A 23011-nucleotide genomic window follows, 5' to 3' on the forward strand; every position below is an offset into this window, starting at 1 on the left:
TTGTAGCACATCATTTTCTTTCTATTCCTGGATGGTTCGTGTGTTTCATTGTCTATATATTTTTAAAATTATGTTTGAACAACTTGGATGCACTATATTCTAGAGTGGTCTCTTTGTTTTATTAATTCAAAACATTTTTCCACTGACTGGAAGACTGAAAGATGGTAATATAATGAAAAGTAATATCAGAAAGTCCTCTAGGTAACTCTAGGTAATAAGAGTCCATGCGTACAAAGAGAGTAGAATCTTAAATCATGAGAAGGTAATTCACTGTAATTATTCATGCCAAGGTATTAAGCATGTCAGAGATAGCACATCTGGATCCTTTGTACCACATTCACAGTACCCAGAACCATATCTGACAGACAATTTCCTGTACTTAATGTGGCAAACTATTTCAGAATCTGGAATGTCTCAGAGTTGAGGACATTTTTGAAATCCAACAACTATAAAACATGCCCCCGTTTCCTTCCCCATTCAGCACCCTCTATTGTAATCAGTAATCTGTAATTTCTCACTTGTACTGACAAACAGTCCAGTCTTGATTAGTTTGCCAGAGGCTCTGGGGATCCATCACACTTTCCATCAGGTTGGGTTGTAACATCTGTCTTGTGGCTCTGATTGAACCCCAGTTTCTCTAACTCTTATTCTGGCTCCCTACATTCCTCTCCCAATGCAACTGGTTATGTCATCCTCTTTTTAAAAAATTTTATTCCTTTTTCCTGATATTCTGACCTTTGTTACCACACCCCATATGTCTGCTTGTCTACAGACATACAATGCGAACATAATGGAACTACAATAGGCTCAGTTTCAAGATCAGCTACTCCCAACTTCTTGTTGTAATTCACTTCCTACGCTGAAACTGACTGCCAATATATTTCTTTGGTAAATTCATTTCTATCCTTATTCACATAATTACTATATTCATCCTTTTAATTAATCAAGTTCCTCTGCCATTGTTTTTCTTAATTCTATGCCAGAGAACATCAACAGTTTTGACAGAAGTACACATTTCTACAAGCAGGGCTGAGAAATAAATAATGGATGTCCTGATGAGCAGCCAATATTCATTTTGATGACTCCACTTCCTAGTGTTTGTTACCTTTAATGTGCTACTTACCAGTGATACAGATACTAAGACTTAGTCAAAGAAGACAAACATTTTTTGAATAAAGTCCAATACATTTTAAAAGTTGTTTTGTTCATTTTTTCTTTTAATTGAGACAATGGTATGTTTGCTCGATCCCTTTCTCATTCCAAGTAGATCAAATGTACAGAAGACCTTTTCCAATCTGAATTAACTGCAATAATAAAGAAATTAATGTCAAGTAATGATACATTTAATGATTCAGAATGTGGCAGCCACTATACTTCATAAGCATAATTAAATGGAGTTTAGGGAAGATTTTCATTTCATTGTATACGTGCAGCTGAATCTTTATTGAGATTCACAATATAGAAACAAAATAGTTAGCACTGGTATATCAACTTGGAGTTGGTTGATCCAACAAATCTTTTAGATATCAGGTACCACAAAAGCACAGTTTGAAACAGCCTAGAAACACATTACATTCATTTAATACCAGACATGAAACTACTGACACTGGGCTTTTTAACACTGTCCCTGGAACACACTCCACTAATTAACCCCCTTACATTAGAAAGATCACAGACTTATAGTATGAAAAGCTAATGTGCTGGACCAGCCATGAGACTGCTTTTGGAAGCTGTCTGAGAGACCGTTGGAGTCTGTCCATATTCAGTGCCTGATTTTCTTACCAGTTTCAGCCATTTGCACAGTACAGTTCAGTTTTCTTGGGAAAAAAAGAAAATAGGCCTAGCAACGTCTTCCAATGTTGCACAGGTTATTGTAGATGAAGAAGTTGGAGACTGATGAATTACACTAGCTGAATTTGATCTCCCTACAGATTAGGAGGGAAGAATATTGTACATCTATTCCACATCTTGCTGCCCAAGGATCTTTTATTTCTTCATGTCTTTTCCACTTTCCTAGTTCCTGTCTCTTAAAGAATTCTTGACTGCTCAAGCAAATTTTATAAAATCTAATGGTAAGGAGATACTGCTGCAGAGATTTGTTATTCTCTACAAGCAAAAAGAATTTTTAAGTGGATTTGAGAAGAAAGAGTGAAGTCTGATTTTCCCACTCCTCTCCGGTGTTTGAGTTCAATTAGATAAAGGATTCAGTCCTATCCAGTGGTGAATGACATCACCTCTCTCACTCCACAAGGAGCCCAAGCAGGCTCAGCATTTTGCAAAATGCATCAAGGGTCAGCTTTCAGTTCAAAAAAGAAAGACTTGAAAAGAACAAAAAGCAGTTTAATCCAAACCACTGCACAAAAAGAGAGTCCTTCAGTGAAAGGATGAGAATATTGCTATTGACAGGGGCAGAGAAAAAACCTGCCAGTTCTCTTGAGATATAATTATCAAGAATAATCAAATTGCTGTGAACAAAAGCAGAAAAGCTCCAAGCTTCCTTTTAGTCCCTGAAAGTGGTCCTAATCTAGCAGTGCCTCAGGTCAACCCTGCTCTGTTTGCTCCTGGAGGAACAGTGCTCAGGTGGCTTCCACAGCCTGAACATTTGAAGGAGTAGGTATTGATTCTGGCTCTGGAGAAAGATTAAATATTTGTTTTATAATTGGCAAACCAAAAAGCCCAAAGTAAAATGTCTCCTAAGCTGGGAAGGGTTGAATTCAGACTAAATCAGGCTAGATAGGCTGTTTTCTCCCATGCCAAAGAACCCCTGGCTAAGCAGTTAGAGCAGGTCTTACAGCAGCAACAAGGAATTAGCTTTTTATTTTGTGATTTCAATCCTATTTCAGAGTTTAAACTGACAGTTTTCCTGTCTAAATTTTTTATTTATTTGTTTGTTTTAAATTGGTGCCTCAATGAATCATGTCTTTAAATATTTTGGGGCCAGATTTCCAGTGCCCTTCTGTTTTTTCCACAGGGGAAGCCAGTGGTTCCTGCTCCTTGGGCTAACTCTCCAGGCATCCCTAGGGGCCAGGCATCTGGAAGAACTGTCTCTCGCATCACTCTTTGGCTATCTGCTCTGTTCTGGTGACAGCAGCTTCTTAGGGGTCATGACAATCAGCCAAATTTGGAGAAGATTTAACATTGTGTGAAGAAGAGGTTGAACTGGCTTTCAACATGATGGTCAGGACACAAAGGTGGATCAGGGCCAAATTCCCCTGACAGTGAGCTAAGTGCAACAAACTTGGATCTTGATAAGCACAGTTTCCTTCTTCCTTCTTTCAAAGAAATTTGCCCTATGTTTCTTCATTCTTTCATTTTTCAAAATCAGATTTCTTTTTGTTTATTTGCCTGTCATTTTCTTCATTGTTTTTTATTTCCAGCAATGGACTTACAACACTCCTTCATTGTTCACGTCATTCCTGACATTGCTTTACTGACTCATTTTTTAGCATAAACTATAAATTTTTCTTTTTTTTTTTTCTATTAATGCAGTCATTCATTTTCCTCCAAGTGCATTTCCTTCTGAGAACAACATGTTCCCTAAAATCCCTTAAATGATGTAACAAATTATTGTTTGGAGATAGTTTGACGCAGGTGTGATTCTTATCTGTTGCCATTAAATAGTTGTTTGGCCTTTATATGTTGAGTCACCATTTTGAGTTAAATAGACATGGTTTTAATTTGGGATTTAGCTCCCTTAGCATCTTCTTTCTGCTTACCATACTTTTCTTATACTATTGAAAATTATAATACAATTTTTTTACCCTCTACTATTCTGAAGTGCTAAGATCTTCAGCACATGTCTTTCCTGTATGCATGATTTTATTGGGTAACACTGAGAGGAACAAAACCTTGGACAGGTTGTTGTGAAAAAGGAAAAAGAAAAAAAGAAAAAGAAAAAAGGAAGAAAAAAAAAAGAAAAAAGAAAAAAGAAAAAAACCCAACATTCCATAACCTTCCCCAACACTCCACAAATGAAAAACCTCATGGTTTTATTGTTCCACTGAGATTTTATTGTCAAATTCCATTTTAGTAATTCCAGACATCATGATTAAAAAGTGGACATGGGCTCAGAAAAACATCCCATTTTACTTTTAGTCAACTGCTAACACAAAAAATCCTCTGATAAGAAAACCAAGAGGACTCCATGAATGAATGCTGCTGGGATCTCTGCTGAATTTTGATCTGAATTTTGGCTCTGAATGGGACATTACTGCACTGCAGAAGAAGAATCTCATCCTACTAGCCCAAAGAATAAGCGCAGCTCATTTCCTAAAGGTTGTAGTTGGCACTATGACTGAGTAATCAGGTCAGTGAATCCGTGAATGGTCCTCACACCTTCATGGAATGTTATACTGATGCTCTTTCCTGACTGACCATTGATTCTACAGATTTTAACAAATTCAGTCTTATAGGGTGGGATTCATTCACTTCAACACTACATATCTGCAAAACAAAGGACTCATCTAACCTTTTTGGACATCTATTTGAGAATGAGATGCCTCAAATCCTGGATGCGTGATTAAAAGGGGAGTTTGAACACATAGTTTGAACACGAATTGCTACTCTGTTATATTATGCATATTCCCAGATGAATCTTATCATGAAAGATTTCTCTTTGTTTAACATTTAATGTTCTCTTGTTTCCAGTGAAAAATGGAAGAGGAAACATCAAGGCGATACAGAAGTAAAAGTAAAGTTTTGTAATATCAAAGGTAATGGACATATTTTAGAAGCAAACCCACTTCATTGGCAAGTTGGTAATATTCCAAATGACTCCACTTATTCAGTCCCATTGTAGCCATGGTAGCATATAATCATGTTACTTCAATTTTCTTCCCTGGGGTATTAGGAAATGAAGACAAATTGCCTAAATGTACAGAGGAACTATTAACTTTAACTCTAGATGAAACTCTTGTGTCAAAGTTCCTGACTGAAGACAAAGAATTTTTTGCTGCTGATTTTAATGGCACCATAGTTTCAGCCAAAAAGATTCTAATGTATCATACATCATTATTTTGATGTAAGAGAACAATATTTTAGGAACTATATCCCAAAAGGACTGTACAAAACAAAAACTTAACAATTTACCTTTATACATGTCTACCCCAGAGTAACATGCAGGATAAGATTGGTGTTCAAGCCAGCATACACTGTGCCAACTGTTAGTTGTCTATCACAAATCCTTAGCAGTAATGCTCAGTTTATAGAAGATTGGAGCTTGCTACTTCTGGGAGCATGTATGAGCTTTAATTTTCCCTTCATGTCTGTCTGTGGATCGGTTATGGACTCATGCATTTTCTCTGGTCCAACAAATTTCAAATTCTTCTGGCACAGTTTCCAAGGTTCTTCAGAGGAATCTAGAGTTGTCTGGTAGCTAGTTGGCTCTTGGGGAACACAAAGGTCTGAAAGCAGCTCCCACAGCTTGGTGCGAGTGCTAGAGAGAGTGAGTGTGACAGGATAGAAACTTTTCCACCATTTAAAAGAGCATAATTGCTGCAGCTGAATTATACCTGAATCTAGTTCTGCCAGTTTGAAGTGATGGCAGAGGTCTTCACCCAAGGAAATGCTTTAGAATATTTACAAGCAATATCAGAATGGCTTTGTCAAGATGGGAGTAGTCTGGTTGTGCTTCGGAGATCCAGTTTTGACCACTTCAGAAATCTGAAGAGTCTGATACAAATTTTTCTCATGACCAGCTGTTTGAACATGTTTAAAACTACATCTGAAGATGAAGACAGGGCTTACTGGAACTGGTGGGAACAGCCAGTGCCTCAGACTCAGAGGTTAGATCATCAGTGTACTTTAGAAAGCTGCAGCATGTCTCTACGGGTATCATCCATCTCAAACCATTCTATGATTCTATGATCTTCATAACTTTAAAGCAATCTGCTCCCTGGTGCTGTTTACTTTCTGTCAGGGTGCCTCCTGGACCAGCAGCTCTATGAGAGTCAGGACCGTGGGGCATCCCTACTTGGGACAGCCAGGAACATCCTGGCAGCCCAGTGCCTGTCACAGCTGCAGCCAAAAGCAAGGTAGCTGGCACACTGAGGGAGACCTAGTGCTGAGCACCAGGCACTTCCCTTGAGGTTTGGACCTGTGATTGAGCCCAGAATTGTGTTTATGATGATTCTGCTATGAGTGGTGTGATAGCTATGTGGACATATCATGTGGAGAGCTCAAATCTCAACATGACTTAAATGTTATCTTCTGACAAAATAAACTCATCAGAAAAACAAAGATATTTATTGCAAATAAAAAATCATACTCACATCATTAAATCTTACAAAGTGTAAGGAGGTCATTTTGCAAACTGTGATGTAGCTGTGTGTACAGTGGGTGCCCTTTTTATCAGAACAGCTGCCTGGAACATGCATATATTTATCAGGAAGTGCCAAGGCAAATATCTCTCTATCTACAAAGGTTTCAAATTGGCTGATGACATTGTTCTGACACTTCCACATTTTCATTTTCTCTGAATCTGGCAGTAGAGGCACATAGAAAACACCAAACCAAGAACCTGGAAAAGAAAAACATTCCTGGTATTACTTGGCAGTCCTAAAAACCCCAAGATACGATTGATACACAGACGGAACATTTTGTTTGCAAATGTCTTGGATTCACATGCAGGCTAAATCTGCTGTGCAGAAGATCTTTTCCAATGTAATTCTTTAAGAACATGACTGTAGCATATTGTCGTTTAAGTAAAATTGTTATGCACCACAGGTAAGACTGCAGATAAAATGGAGATTTTTCATTTGTTTGAAAGATGAATTGACTTTGTGAATGAAAAGTGCTAGTAACTCTGGAATTTTAAAATGTTCAAGAAACTCAGGAAAAAAAAAATCCTTTCTTTTCTAAAAAATTCAGAGGAACTTTCTGATTCCATTGAGTATTCTAAGGGTAATTTCCCTTTGAAATTCCTCTTTTCTTCTACCGCTCTCTTATCTTTAATCTCTACATATGCTCATAAGTGTGTATGTACACAGGTATATGGTGTATGTACACACTTAGCCCATCCTTATTGACTGGCAAATGATCATACAACAATTATTTTATATTCATCACTAATAGAATCGGAGTAGAAATTCTGAGTCCACTAAAGAAGGTAAAAAGAAATATTGGTAGGATCACATTCTGTGATGGGAATTACTGGGTGAAATCCCACAACCTGTGACAGACAACTCGTGAGATGAAATAAAAAAATCTTCCCTCTGTGATTTAAAATTAAACAACCTGTAAAAGCGTTATTCAAAATAGGAAAGTATCCAAATGATATTTATGAAGCAGTGAATCCCAGAGTGCTTTGTTTATTCAAGGAGGAGACAGTGTAGAGCACACAGAATGTGTGAGTACAAACAAGACAAGGGTTTGCGCTTGCAGCTGGAAGAAGCCAACATAGCTTCCATGGTACACCAGGTCCACATTTGCACTTGTACCCAAGTGAAACTGGGCCATTTTTTCTTGGAATTATTTCCTCTAACAGAATGACCTGAAACCATCCACAGGCCACAAGGGGTATGATGGAGCAGGCAGAGGGGGAAGGCTAGGGAAGAGCACTTTCCCTTGTCCGTTTCTTTTTATTTGATGTTTTCAAGAGGGCAGAGGTGGCTTGAGATATATAATTTAATATATTTAGAAAGGCTAAATCTTCAGTGAGTGTGAATTGCCAGCTGACAATTTGTGCCAGATAAGGCTGTTCTCATGTTATTTACTCTTTCTGTTTTCTAATCTTTTTATGATTGAAGAGGCAATCACCACTGCAAAATGATAACTAGAGAAAAGGGAACAGTGATGGTCAGTGAACCAAGGGCTCTAACAAATATGACTGCAGTAACTAGAGCAAAGTAACTTACGGCTTTCTGGATGGATATATAATTTTATACTTAGACTACATTTTTAAAGACCTTCCTTTAATTCTTGTTATATTTATTTCATCTAGTTCCCCACAAATGCTACATATGGGAAGGAGACCAGATCCCTCACGTATAGCAACTTAAATAACATGAAGTCTGTGCGGACCGACAGTCTTCTGTCCTCCCATCATCTCGCAGTGCTGCAGCTGCGTAACTGTTCCCTGCTTACAATTATTTTCCTGGAAGTGTATATCAGAGCTGGGGCTCTAGCCCACTTCTCATAACATGAGTAACAGCTCTCTGCCAATGATGTTAAGAAGTTTTCACTCAGAATAACAAACTGAACTCTGCACAGCAATCTTCGTCATTCTGCTTTTCCCTCAAACATCCATCTGCAGGAGAGGGCAGGGGAGGAGGGAAACCACACAGGAATAGTGAAAATAATGAAAATGATCGAAGAAAGCAACATGATGAAATCCCCTGCTTCTTTGCCATTTTGTCCTAATCAAGGATTATCATTAATCAAGTAGCTGACTGTATCACCTCATTGTTTTTCCTCCTCTTTCTGGAGGAAATTTTGCATGTTAGTCTGCAACGAATGATGAAGAAATTAAAGTGCTCACGTTCCGCATTTTTTTACACGCTTGGATATATGGAGCAGGTGTGCACTCAGGCACATTCACACATCATCTTGATGGTTAAATTATGCCCTCAGAATAATAATTTCATACCGTAATTCTCCATAATGAGAGTATGTATTTTACCGACTACAAAGTTTTCGTATAGGATGCCTTTTTCCTCCAGTGAAGAAGGGAAAGAGAAGAACAGCTACTTTGCCACTTGTGTGTCTACAGCTGAGACTCTGCACACCCCTCTGTACACTGGGCTCGCTGTCAAGCCACTGCCTGGCTCCAGGCCTGTCTGATTTTTTCAGACAAAATGTGTGGAGATATGCTTATACAGACAACAGGGTGGTCTGGTTGCACCTGAGTTTCTCAGCTCGGCAGCCATATGCAGTTTATAGGAAATAACAGATTGTAGCTAAGATTAGAAATGGTTGTCCCTTGTCTACTAATTGAGCAAACCAAGTGCTCCAATCCTACTCCCAGTGTATTTCTAAGTAGAACATATTGCTTGCCAACCACTAAATACTTTAATAGTATATACTGGTACCTCAATAACTGCCAATCCAAATGCGATCCCCATAATTATGTCCATATTTTTCTGAAGGAAATCAAGAATCACTGTTTTACACGTCTGAAAAATAAATTAAAACAATTAATTAATTATAGGTAAACAGGATTATCCTGATGCTGTTCGGAGCATATCCTCTAAAATGCCTTCTCTCTTCTCTCTATGTGGAAGAAAAACAATTTGAATTTACTCTAGTTTGTTGTTAACAATAACACACCTGTATGTACCTTGTGCTCTGAGGCAGATGTCCAGCCCTTGCCTTCCCAAATATAAAGAAGAATTGGACTTTATTTTCCCACTAATCTGGTCTTTTAATTTGAGACCTCAAAGCCTGTTAGTCAGATCAGCCTCAACTAACTATATCTGGATATAAACCCAAGCTTAAATATTAATTTTGATGGATGACTGGTGGTCTTGGACTGACTGAAAAGAGAAGGATCATACCTGAAATATATATATACATAAAGTTAGTGTTCTTATTTTTAAATGCATACTTCAGTTCTTATAAAGCCTACAAGTGCTTCAGATGTTGACAATACTCCTTTTGCAAACTGTGAAGCCAAGTGCAACTTAAATCCATCACAACTACAGAACTGTTCCAAACCTACATATACTACCACAAAATATATTGCATAGTTATATGCCTTCAACATATTTCCTCCACAGTAAACACATAGGTACTTTCCTTCCAATCCTTCTAAAAACCTCTTATTTAGGCTGACTCAGAACTGCACTTTTTTCCTGGATGGAGAGAGTTGAATGTCTACTAGAATCTAACAACACCATGAAATCTGTGTGTTCATGACAGCAATATCTTGCACCTGCAACAATTTCACTGATGGTTTCTTATATGTTCTTTGAGGGTTTGCCTGAGGCCCAAAAGGTATAAAAATGTGGCCCAAACACCCTCTTTTCATACATTATTTCCAGATTGAGTTTTGGCATTCTCTACTTAGCCAGAGTTTTCCCATGCTTTGAAACAATATTTGCCTCTGCGAGACTACATAGTGAAGAAATCCATTTTCAGGCAAGACATTTAGAATAGTGTAGAATTAGCTCTGGACATTTGCTAAAATTTGCTTTGCACTGGATGCAGATCAGTGAACTTCATGTGACCATCATTTTAAAATTGCAGCTATTTGGCCTAGTCTTCCACTGCTTTTTCCCTGCTTTTCTTTGCATATTTACATTGGAAATATAAATATATATATTGCAAAATACATTATATTTACCTAGTTACATTTCCATGTAAAGAAACAGATAAATTGTGAAATAAATTGAGATTTCTGCTGTCCACCCATCGATTTTTGAGTATATCTTTTTGTTACACATCACCAGGCATTTTTTCCTTATTGCTGTATTAACTGCCACAAGCCTTTCAAAAGACCACAGTTGTTGCAAATTATGCTTCGAATGCGCTGCCAGGAAGCCCACAACATATAAAGTGTCCTTCCAGTTGATTTTGCAAAATGAGCATGTTTTTTAGAAAAGGGCTAAAAAAAGCCAAAGGACCTATATTAAATGTGCTCATTTTTTAATATCCCTTAACCTGTGAGTCAATATGTCTAGCACCAAAATGAGCTCTGGTGGGAACATCACCTTCCAAGGGAGAAGTGAGATCCAAAGAGTAGCTGATGTGTTGCTCTGACACAGAGGTATACGCTGACCCTGAAGCCATAGTAGCAGTTTTCACCCATATAATCACACAGAATTCTGGAGTCCTATAGGTAGTGGAGTGGAGCTGAAACAGAGACATCTCAGGAGGAGGAAGAGGCCACATGTTTCAGGCATGCAAAGTAATTAAACAACAGTTGACACAGAGGTAATGCTGGCTAAGAAAGAGAAGGCTAAACTTTGCCTTTTGGGGAAGAGATAGAACTGTTGTCTATACCAGCCAAAACTCTCTTAAAGCCTCTTTTTTGAATGAAGAGTGGAACATTGTACTTTTCTTACCTGTTTAAAAATATATCTGTTTCCAAAACGGACGCAGAGATTTTCTTCTTGATATGCTTGTTCACACTCACAGACGGTTTTGCCATCAATAACAAGATTAATATTGCTTCCCCAGTCGCTAGCCCCGTTGACCAAACCACAGCACTGACTCTGCAAGAAAAGAGGAAATGGGAAGATAAGGAAAAATCTGGTGGTTTGCCATGAGGGGAGAAGAGGAGGGGGGAGTTGAGGGGAACAACAATTTCCTTTCATCTTTTCTCATATGGACCTTTTCCAGATTGATATCTGTGTTAAACATCCCTTACATTTCCAAACCAGTTATGAGTGTGCGAGTACAAGTTGAAAAAAAAAAAGAAAAAGAAAAGAAAGAGAAAAAGAAAGAGAAAAAGAGAAAAAGAAAGAGAAAAAGAGAAAAAGAAAGAGAAAAAGAAAAAGAAAGAGAAAAAGAAAGAGAAAAAGAGAAAAAGAAAGAGAAAAAGAAAAAGAAAGAGAAAAAGAAAAAGAAAGAGAAAAAGAAAAAGAAAAAGAAAAAGAAAAAGAAAAAGAAAAAGAAAAAGAAAAAGAAAAAGAAAAAGAAAAAGAAAAAGAAAAAGAAAAAGAAAAAGAAAAAGAAAAAGAAAAAGAAAAAGAAAAAGAAAAAGAAAAAGAAAAAGAAAAAGAGTGAAAACACCAGGCTGTCAGTATTGGCCTGGAGCATCACCCTTATGAGGAAAAGCTGAGTAACCTGGGTCTCTTCAGCATGGGGAAAAGAAGACTAGGGAGGGTCTGATGAATGTTTATAAATATCTAAATGGAGGTGAGAGGCAAAAGGATGAGGCCAAGCTCTTCTTGGTGCTGTGTAGTGACAGGACAAGGAGTAATGGCTTGTAAGCTGAACATAGGAAGTTCCATACAAGCATTCAGAAGAACTTCTTTATGGCAATGGTGGAGGAGCACTGGAAGAGGCTGTCCGGAGAGGTTGTGGAGTCTCCTTCTATGGAGATATTCAAGACCTGTCTGGACACCTACCAGTGTGACCTACTGTAGGGTACCTGCTTTAGCAGGGCAGTTGGACTCGATGGTATCTTGAGATCCCTTCCAACCCCCACAGTTCTGTGATTCTATGTGTAATAGAATCAAAGACCATTAAGATACTGTAAAGCCAGTAACTATGAATGCTAAATACAGCATGGATCAATGCTGGGAATTTTTTTTTTTCAGAATCAAGCCTTCTCTCTTAGCATGTGGTAAGTAATATATACAGTAAAACACATATTGAAAAGCTAGGCTGAAAAAAAGTAATATACAGGCACAAAAAAAACCCCTGTGATATCTAGAAAAACAACTGTATTTAATGATGATATGCCCTTTAAATTAGAAATGGACTGAGGAAGCCAGGGCTTCATGTGGGGTTTGTGAAACTTAAACCAGGTGCAGTTTCACTTCATGTTCCACTTTATTCAAGCCACTGAAACTCAGGGGCACAGACTTACATTTGTGTCCTCCCTCTTTTAAAAACCAGCTGAAAATACTCATGTTATTTTGTATTAAAACAAAGGCTGCTGGACATAAATAAAGGAAACCTATTCTATTTAAACATTAATACAGTAATTATGAGATTTTTCATCTTGTTCACCTTTCAGCCATCCCTCTAGGAAGGTGCTATCAGGAGAAATAAAATGGCTCAAAAGCAGAGAGAAGAGCTGGAGATGAAATGGAAAAGAAGCAAGCGTAGTATAAGCTACCTAAATATTGCTTCTCAGTTCCTTTCACACTAGCAGCAAATACAGGAATATTTTAAGCATACACATCAAAATAATCTCCCATTAGGGAGTAAGAAAAAAGCAATAGACATTTTTCAGTGTATAGAAACAGGTGACAGTAGGAGCATGGTGGGGGCACACACCATAAATGATAATTGTGAAATTTGGGGGTATTCTCTGTGTGATGCCCAGCATCAGAATGGTACAAAGTGTCCACCTTCCAGGTGGGAGAAGTCCAAACATATATAAACACAGAAAAAACAAGTGAAAACAAAACTTCCACATGAAATGCACTGTTGAAGTCTTCCTCGTCTAATTTTCTTGCCTAAAGAGTGTTGGATAGTTCTTAGCTGGGATATGCACCAAAGGATATACACCTTTCCTTCAAAAGGGAAATCTGTAACAAAGGAGAAAGAAGCCTTCTCACTAAGATGCTTATCTGTGTGTCAGTCTCATTTCTTGGGGACAACTGTTAAGGAGAAGCAGGCCTTTCAGCACCACAGTGATGAGACAGGCTCCATGTGTGCCCCATGTGCAGAACTGGCCTTGCTCTGGAGGAGAACAAAACCCTCCTCTACAGCAGGAGCCATCCAGCTCTGAGATAACACCTCAGAAAGGGCGGTGTGGATGGTTGATTTCCAGCTAGGAGAGAATGTGATAGTGGGGATTAGCAGAGTTTGCTAAAATCTTATCACTATTTGCTTAGAAATGGCATAATTAAAGGCCCTGTAAAAAAGAAGGCTAATTTCTGTAGGTACTAAGTAACTTCATCTTCCATATCCTACTGAAAGGAAACAGAAAAATGGTAGCTTGAGCAGCAGAGGAAGATCTTCTGGAGGTCAAGAAATGCTGCTGAGACCACCTTGCTTCAAATAGATGATTCAAATAGTACCTTGTAGGTAACCATGGCTAGAACAGAATCTATACTTTATAAAATGCATAACTTTCACTGTCATAATCAAAACTGTGGAAGAATGATGATACTAGTGTCAAACAACAGTCTCATATCAGTAGATTTATAACCAAGATGCAAATCTGATTTCTTGGATCCTAATTGCTATTTGAATCTATGAATTTTATCTATTGCACTCCATGGAGAATTACAAATTTTTAAAGTATATTTCCTCTAACATGTGCACAAAATTTATCTAGTAACCCACATTCAGTCTGCTAGAATGACAAAGTATGCAAAAAAACCCCACCAGTACACCAAAAAGAGCAAATGGAAAGACATGCCAAGTTTTAAACTTCCATTATTGATTACAGGGCTTCCAAATCCAATAGGCATGCTCTACACATCATCTGAGTTCTGCAATATTACCACCAGTGTAATGAGCACATGACTTAGAAGAAGGAACTTATAACCTCTTACAGTCATGTCACAGAATAAGGGGATTTTTTTTTTCTGTGTTGATTCATGTAAGAGATCTGTAATTTCTGTGAGCACACTAGTGGGTTTATAATCACTGGTGTGAACTTACGAGGTTTAAGACTTAGAGATATTTAGCTACCAATTTATTTCCTGCAGACTTTTGGAAAATTCCAACTAGAGTCGCTTGAGGATGTCTTCCTCAGTGAGTAATAGAGAAATGAGCTTTTAAAATCCTCATCAGTAGATCTGCCTTTATGTTATGCATCCTGGCTCCAACCCTCTTATAAACATTTTTGCCCAAAAACATCATGGAAAGCCCATGCCATATTGACAGAGAAGAAACCCCATGTGCAATGTTTTTGTTTAAGTCAGACCCTTTCCTGTCCCCATGGAATGAAATTCAAATTTATGGCAGAGTAGCCATAAGTTGAAGCTTAGAGGCAGAACAGATAGCAACAAACCTTACTTTTAATTACATTTTACTTACCTGTAGCTGAAACTTCTGCCATGACTCTTGAACTTGTTTTGCATTTTCTGTATTTTCTTTCAATAAATTAACAGCCTCCTTAAGTGTCGCGTTAAGGACTTCCTCAAGCTGCAAGTCCAAATAGCTTATTAGTCTTCTATGGAGAAACAAAACTTGGGGAAGACTTCAATGAAAGTGCAGAATAATACAGTACCTGAGGTTTGTACACTGCTCCTAAAATACCCCCTGTGACCTGAAGGATCAGGATCAGCAGCAGTCCAATAAAAAACTAGGAAGAAAACAAAAGGGAGAAAAGACTATAGAACTTTTGACTGAATTGCTCTCATTTCTTTTAGGTGAAAGTTAATCTTTCATGTGCCTCAACAAACATTTGGGTAGAAGGAATGGAAGTTTCAGTCAGCTCCTTCTTTGGATATCAGAAAAGGAGATTCTTGAGGCAAGGTACGTGCCTCACCATCAGCTGGTCATCAAAACAAGGCACACTGTGGAGCAGTGACATGATGGGCAGCTTGTAGCTGGGAGACGTTGAGTAGGAGGACAAGGAAAACATTCTGGGAGTATTAGTGGCAGATTAACTGAGAAGAAATGCTATAGATATTGGAGGTGATTAGTGGAGGGAATTTCATTTGTATGGGGAAAAAAAATTAGTGACATGATCAGGGCTCTCTGGAGTCTCTTTTCTATTTCATGAGAATACCCACAATTTCTTCTTCACTTGAATTCAAAAGGGGCTCAAGCACAAGGTATGCAGTACACATGTACGAAAGTAAGCGTTTGATTAAATAAAAATGGCCCTATTCTCATTTGGTACTACCATTGACCTTTTTACCAAATATATCTGTGGCCTGTTTAAGATAGCTAAATGTTTTCCTTTCATACCAAGAACAGCATGCACCGGCTTTCCTTAATGGCACCACAGCACCCCAGAAATCCTAGGATCATAATGAGGGAGCCCACAGCTATCAACACGTCAATCCCGACAAACATACTGCTGTTGCTTATGCTCAAAGCCTGAAAAGAGAGGGAAAAAATCTTTCATTGGCAAGAAATTCCCCCTAAAAATATCTGTATCACCCAGAACAAGACAATTACTTAATAACTAATAAATATATCAATGCGCAACCACAGAGAAGTTCTGTTCCTTGAATAAACAGATATATAATTTTCCTTCTTAAACTTTCTGTTGGAGATCTTGGTGGAACCTGACTCTTCACAGTCTTTGTCTCTGCACAAGATGAAAGTCAACCTCACAGAGTAAATAAAATTTTCATTTTCAAAGTATCTTTTAGTTTGATTTCAGTTGATGAATCTTTGCTTCTTTTTCTGCAAGTAGAAAAGACTTATTATCTTGAAATCTCTCCTACATTAGCCAAGAGTTAAATAAACAAAATCTCTGTCATTAGAAGGAATACACTCTGTGGCTTTTCCTGAGAGAACATTTCTAAGAGTAATGCTGGATATACTGGGGAAAGAGATAAATTTTCCAAAGCAGTTTTCTCTTTTTTCTTTTACTTTTACTGCTTTTTCCCTTTCTTTTTCCTTTTTCTTACTTCTCCTTTTCCTTTTTCCTCTTCCTCTTTTTCTCTTTATCTTTTTCTTTTCTTTCTTCTTTTTCTTTTATTTTTTTAGGCATGATCTTTAATAATACCCTCAAAAATGAGGACTGTATTTTGCTGTCCGAGACATTCAACTAAACAAGTCGTATACCTCCATAATATTAAATATCAAATTATTCAGTTCCCACAGGACTGACTAAGTCCAAATGCCAAAACAGAGAGAAATGTTCAAAGAATATTTTCCAGTGTGGCTATTGCCAAGATTATAAAAAATATCTGGAAGTTTTCACATACATCTTCAGATGGAAATTGCAAACATATATAGACAAGTATAATTTTATGAATGTCTTATTCTTCCCTCCTCCAAGTTGGACAGTACCTCCTGTTATTTATTCCTAGAAAGCTCTGTTCATCTACAGCCAAATCCTAATGGTCTCTTCAATTTTTACTCAGGCATAATTGAACATTAGTTTTGAATGGAATCTTTGCCTGCGTAGAGGCAAAAGTGTAAGAAAATACTTTCAATTTTAGTGCCTATTCTTAATTCACAGTTTTTGTACTTTAACTATTGTTACTTCAGGAAACCATCTTGGGACACACTTAAGAGAGCTTTTCTAAATAGGAAATTCCTTCAAAAATAGAAATAATATTGTTGTGGTTTTCCAAGCTCCACTGCATTGTCTGAGGCATCATATTAGAGATAGTCATTTAGTAAGCATGGAAACTTTAGCTTCTGTAAAATGTGGACTAGGGAGGGAAATCTGTCATTCTGCAGCAAACAGTGGCTGAGCTTTCCACAATTACCTAATTTACCTAAAGTCACAACGCTGTTGTGAATCAAGTCCTGTTATGTCCATCTTCTGCCAGACATGAGACATCTTGGACAGGCTGAAATCAATAACATCATCAGCCAAATAGAAGAAATATTTAAAGCTCTCTTGTTATCCCCAGCATCTTTTGATTTCCAGATATACTGAAACAAAAATTACTTCATAACTGATGCACTGTGGTAGAGCAGCAAGGATTGACTTGCTTATTATATCTTGAAGGTGCAACTCGAAATCTGAAAAAAAAATGATTTTTGTAACATCTGATCATTTTTCTCATTACTACAGAGAGGGGATAGAAAACTTGCTTGCAGTTAAGATACAAGTGCAAAGCTTATTTGGCAAAACGCTGGCAGGGCCAACAAGGCTGAAGAGGAGCCTTTGCACAAACTGGAGCAGCTTCTGGTGTATTTCTTCAAGATCGAGGGGCTCCCAAGGCTGTATTTCTATAGCTTTGCAGGAAAGGAAAGTCATGAAATTTGAAGCAATTTAATGCCCAAAATAAAATCCAGGAGGGGGAATCTGGGATTTTTTTTTCCGCTTTGGGAGACCTATTAGTACATTTAAATCCTAGGTTATTTTGGAATATTTCCTTATAAATATGAGTGAAAAGGGTAACATATTTTTAGGGAGCCACAGAAAACAGAAGAAAGAGAAAAATTCTTGCTCCCTTCCAAAATTACATTTATTGGAGAAATAAGTATTGTGTTATTGAAGACAGTGAGATAGTTAAAAATATACCCTAAAAACATATAAATGCAACCCTAGGAATATATGGCTATACAGTTCTAAAGGAGAAGGACACTGAAAGGTCAAAGATTAAGTTTTTCACACAGAGAGTGGTGATGCACTGGAACAGGTTGCCCAAGGAGGTTGTGGATGCCCCATCCCTGGAGGCGTTCAAGGCCAGGCTGGATGTGGCTCTGGGCAGCCTGGTCTGGTGGTTGGCGACCCTGCACATAGCAGGGGGGTTGGAACTAGATGATCATTATAGTCCTTTTCAACCCAGGCCATTCTATGATTCTATGATGCTATGATATGCTCATGACTTCTCATTATTTTCTCTAACTCTGAAATCAACAAAATACCATCATTGTTTGTTACTTGAGGAAAAAGAGATCCACATTTTCCAACAGAAATCAGTGTGAAATTGCAAGAAATTAGATTAGCAACACTAGAAAGCCCTTTCTGTCATTACATCTGTGCTTACATCAACCACTTTTCTGAGTACCTGCACCATTTTTTTCTTAAACTTTATAAAATGCATTTATCTTTACCCTCATAAATCACCTTAATGAAAGCAGCACAGATTTGTGGAAATGCAATTGAGAAATTTACACAGGTCAGGCATGATTGCATATGCTTACCTCTTGAGCATCTTTGCTAACACGTATCCATATAGAGACTCCCAAAATTATGCAACCACACACCTGTAGGAGAAAATAAACAATATTTAGAAAGATTAGATTCAAGTCCAAATTGCACCAGGCACTGGCCAAAATTCTGAAATAATTTCTTCAACATGGTGAAAGAAACACGAATTGCTAGAGCTTGGAATACTGATTCGTATCCAAGAAACTTCATAAGGATAGTTAAAACTTCAGTTATGCACCAAATCTCTGATGTTTCCACCCCAGAGGAACCATCATTTCTTTGATGATTTATGCTTGTGGTTGGGAAGCACACAAAAATTCTGTCAGATGAGAGAAGACTATAAATTTCTATTGTATGTATATAACATGACTTTAAAGAACATTGTTTCTTCTATAATGAAAACAAGAGATTTGATAAGGAATGCTGGTAGAATGCTGTTGCTAGAGTTATTCAGGACATATATCTTTAGACATATCCTCTATGGTAAAACTATTAAGAGCAATTCTAACAGTCTCTCTGCTTTCTATATTGCAAAAAAAATCTGGCCATCTTAGACTATTCCTCCCATAAACTGCATATTGTGATTGTTACTATTTCCATTTTTTAATAGAAAATAACCTTGCTCTGTCTCTTACTTGTGAAAGTTAGACATCTAAGTCTAAACTTTCTAGCTTGTTCTGGGCAGATATCTTTGAATGAGTTAAATCATCCATTGGTGCTACCAATTTCTTTCCTCTAGCTATAAAAGAAGCCTGGATTGAATTGCTTTAAGATGTCGAAGTCAAGGCAGATGAATCCCAGATCCAGACATATTCCCTAAACACCAATCATTCTCTAATTTTGTTGATCTTTGAGGTATTGTTCTACCTTGTGCCAGCCACAACATTGCTTGCCCTGTCTGTGGTAATTCTCACAAAGAATTTCTCTTTATTAGCAAGACTTGCAGACATACAATTAAAGATCTAATAATATATGAAGACTGAGAGGACTAGTAGGAAAGATAAACTGTGGAGGATCAGAGTCTAGCAAGATTCAGAACCTGTATGGATTTCATACTTCAGTGAGAAATGGCTCTGAAATGTGGTTACAAGCTTCCCATGAAAACTGGGACTATTTCTAACCTTTTAAAATTAAAAAAGCTATTTTTATTTGTTTAAGATAATTTTTCCTAGAAAATGTTTTCCCTCAGAAAGACTCATAGAATATTCACCATCAAAAATCATAACTACTTTAGCAGATTATTTAATATGGAACACAGCCAGCCCTCAGACATGAGTATCACACATTTTCTCGCTCTAAGTAAAGCTCCTATAAGTATGTTTTAAACATGAAAAAGAAAGTTGTACAATCGATGACAGCTATATCATGTTATCAAATTTAACTAGAACTCCCCACTGAAATCATCTGAATCCCACTGAATCTGGTATCACACGACTCTGTATTTGGGTCTTGTTCAGCAGCATTATGTGAACCATGTAGCTGTGCATCAAAGTGTTCCTTCTAATGTGAAAAATTTCCACTGAAGCAGCTATTATTGCAAATCCAAACAAAATTTGGCCCATTGCCTTATTCATTATACAGGACCTCCCATAAAAAGCAGCAGAGCGATCGAAGTAAATAAAGCTGAATGTACGGGAGCTTATCAGTATTTATTTTCCCCCATTCAGAAAATAAAATAAAATTTTGAAATTAAAGTTTTCAGTAATGTGCATGTTTTTTTAGTTATAAAAAGATTTACTTTAAACTTGTAAGAATGTTAAATTTCAGTAAAATTCTAATTTTTTTTTTTTATTTTCATCATTGTACACAGAAGGTGTACAAGAACACACAAAGAATAAAACTGAAATTCCAAAGCAAATAGTTCTCTTCCCAAAGATCCATAATAAAACACCCTGTATTTGTTTTAACATTCCCTCCTAATTATTAGGTTTTTCTTAAAACTTCAACTACAGAAACTTTCATTTTTAGCGATCCAGTGCTTTCGTATGGAATAAAGAGATTCTCATTTTCCCAGCACTGGAAGGCTGCTGCTGATTTGCTATTTTTGCTGATGTAAGATTTGGAGAAGGGGTCACTTTGGCTGCAACTGTGACCTCAATTAGTCAGAAGTTGCCCTGTTGTCAATCAGGCAATCAGGTTGCCTCAAACTAGGGATCTCATTTTGCACATTTGGTGCCAAAAATGGAAATTCAACACTTGCTCATGGTATGGAGTTGCAGCGGCTTTACAAGTGAGGGTGGCAGGTGAGGCTGCACAGCCTGCAAATGCTGAAGAGAAAGGAAAACTCTGACATAATTATCAGGTTTAATGCACCAAACTGTTAGGACTAGGCCAGGTTTAAGGCCAAGCTGGATGGAGCCCTGGGCAGCCTGATCTGATGGGTGGCAACCAGCCCACAGCAAGGGGCTGGAACTTGATGTTCTTTCAAGTCCCATCCAACCTAAGTCATTCTATGATTCATTCTATGATTCTGTGACTAATAAAAGCTCCAGATACGCACCTGACTTCAAAGCACAGACCCCCAGAACACACACTCAGATTTCTTTCCCCTGACCGGAAAGATGCAAAACTCCTATCCCCAGGGGCACATCGTGCACAATCCATGGGGCCAAGGAGAGCTAGACCACACCACTTTGCAGGTCTGACATAACTTTTTCCAGGGCTTTGACACTCCAGAGTACGATGTAAGAACTGCTGCAAAAAAAGGCACAGGAAGGCTGGAAAGCCCAATCCTGATCTCCCAAGGAGGAGACAGTCCCAGAGAGATCACACGAAGTTTAAAACAAAAGGACACCAGATAAACGTGTGACCGTTGCTGTTATCTAGATAAAGTAAAAGTCACCTTCATTTGTCCCAGTCAGTTTAATTTTCCACCTGCCCAACTTCCTTGTGCACCTGGGAGAGCAGCTGTGAGAGCAGTGGAAATTGCCGTTCTCTGTGTTTCACTACAGCAATTTAATGATTTCCAGGGATTAGAGACAGGAGTTTAATTCAAAGAATTCAGTTTCATTGTATTCTAACCGCATTCCTGTTTGCACCATGCCTGTTCTCCTCTCTCTTGGTAGTGCTAACCCCTTCCTTTAAAGTAAGTCAGTATAGCTGCATTTTGTGTCCTTCTTGATCCCATTCTGGCTGCCACAGGCACAGAAAATTCTTCCAGCAGGAGAATTTTTTAATTCTATCACCTTTTTAATTGTATCACCTTTTCACTTGGGAAATGTTCCTCAAGGCAGCAGCCATACTGTGGCTGATAGTTTCACTTCTGATCTTGATGAACCTCAGGTGAACTTGACAAACCAAAAGCTAACAGTGAGGCGGAACATGACAGAAATAATCTTTTACTCAAAACTTCTCAGAATTCCAGGAGCAGAAACTCTTACAAACTGGCTGAGATATGGCAAATAGGCAAATGAGATTTAATCTACCCTGGGAAAGATGCCTGCCATCCTGTGCCAGGCAGAGGGAGGAACCCCCTTTCCTTGTATGCTGGAGGAACTCAATCATTTCAGTATGGCTCCCATCCATACTGCCAGCCCATACCATTTCCCAGAAATTTATTGCCCATCATCAGAAACTAATTATGACACTAAGCATAAAGCAGAGAACCACAGAGAAGGATATGAAAACCATTTATCAATTAGGAGGCTAAAAATATAAGTACATTTTCCTATCTTCTGTTGCAGCTATCCTTTCAGGATTGTGTAGTTTGTTTGCAAAGAGCAGACAGAAAAACAAAACAAACAAACCAAAAAAAACACAAGCAAGCAAACAAGCACAAGAGAATAATGTATGTTAAGATAATGGAGAGTCTGTTATCTTTTGACTCAAATGAATGATGTCCTTTGAGATGAGGGGCACGTTTCAGACGTGTCTCAGGAAGACAGAACTCTGGCTGTTCTACTTTTCAATGTAGAGGAAAGGCATTTTTTGTAAGAAAAAGACAAAAGAAGAGCAAAAATTAAGCATTCTTCTCTCTCTGATTTAGAATCATGCTCTGGTTTCATTTATGCTCTATTATCTTCATAATTTTTTTCAACTACAGACTTTGGATAATGTTGAACACATTTAATGTGTCACTAATAACAATTTAAACACCCACTTACCCAAAATAAGAAGTTGAAGATGAACATGGAGTACTTCAAGCATCTGCTCACACCCGCCATTTTCAAGAAGCTGAGACAAAATTGAGAACTGCTGAAGAAACTTTCCTAGCAGTTTGACCTCAATAGAAAGGCTGTTCCTGTTTCTTCAGGAAATCTCTCAGACCACATCAAATGCACTGTGCTCTGCTTCTAAAGGCAAAAATTGTGACCAAGGCTTCTACAGTTATTTAAACAGTTCTCCACAGCTAAACATTAACCAGAATGCTGGGGAAGAACTACCAGGTGTTATCACCAAACCTAAGACTCTCAATGTGTCATTGTGTGTTGTACTTTTTAATAGTTCTGCTAGTCTTGTCCTACACCCTGAAAGTAAACAGATGGTGCAGCAAAAGCAGAATTTGCAAGAGAAAGGGAAATGTTACAGAGTGCTTCCTTTATAATATGAAAATGATCACATTTCTTAATGCTTTTAAGATTTGAGGTTTACTATTTTATTGTCCACTTTTTTTTTTTTTTGCCTAAGTTAACTCTTTGAAGTTTGCAGTCCCAC

At 37.8% G+C, this 23011-nt stretch overlaps 1 protein-coding gene across 1 annotated transcript; it reads right to left on the minus strand.

Annotated features, from left to right (window-relative positions):
* Window positions 1–1544: 1544 nt before the first annotated feature.
* TSPAN8 (tetraspanin 8) lies at window positions 1545–22777 on the minus strand. Its single transcript, XM_048941234.1, has 8 exons — window positions 22462–22777; window positions 18352–18414; window positions 15481–15612; window positions 14795–14869; window positions 14602–14709; window positions 11001–11150; window positions 9027–9110; window positions 1545–6517 (listed from the first exon to the last, which is right to left on the minus strand). Exons 1-8 carry the CDS (start codon window positions 22519–22521, stop codon window positions 6464–6466), a joined length of 726 nt encoding a protein of 241 aa, XP_048797191.1. The 5' UTR covers window positions 22522–22777; the 3' UTR covers window positions 1545–6463.
* Between the last annotated feature and the right edge of the window lie 234 nt (window positions 22778–23011).

Source organism: Lagopus muta, chromosome 1 (genome assembly GCF_023343835.1).
Source record: "Lagopus muta isolate bLagMut1 chromosome 1, bLagMut1 primary, whole genome shotgun sequence".
Classification (NCBI taxonomy): domain Eukaryota; kingdom Metazoa; phylum Chordata; class Aves; order Galliformes; family Phasianidae; genus Lagopus; species Lagopus muta.

What these genes read in the sequence shown, in the direction of transcription:
- TSPAN8 (XM_048941234.1), bottom strand. Translation starts at nt 22,521, where the DNA reads ATGGCGGGTGTGAGCAGATGCTTGAAGTACTCCATGTTCATCTTCAAC. An exon ending in GAGCAGTGTACAAACCTCAG is followed by an intron (nt 14,710 to 14,794) that starts GTACTGTATTAT and finishes TTGGACTTGCAG; the next exon opens with CTTGAGGAAGTCCTTAACGC. An exon ending in TTGGATTGGCAGTTATTGAG is followed by an intron (nt 6,518 to 9,026) that starts GTACCAGTATAT and finishes TTTCTTTTCCAG; the next exon opens with GTTCTTGGTTTGGTGTTTTC.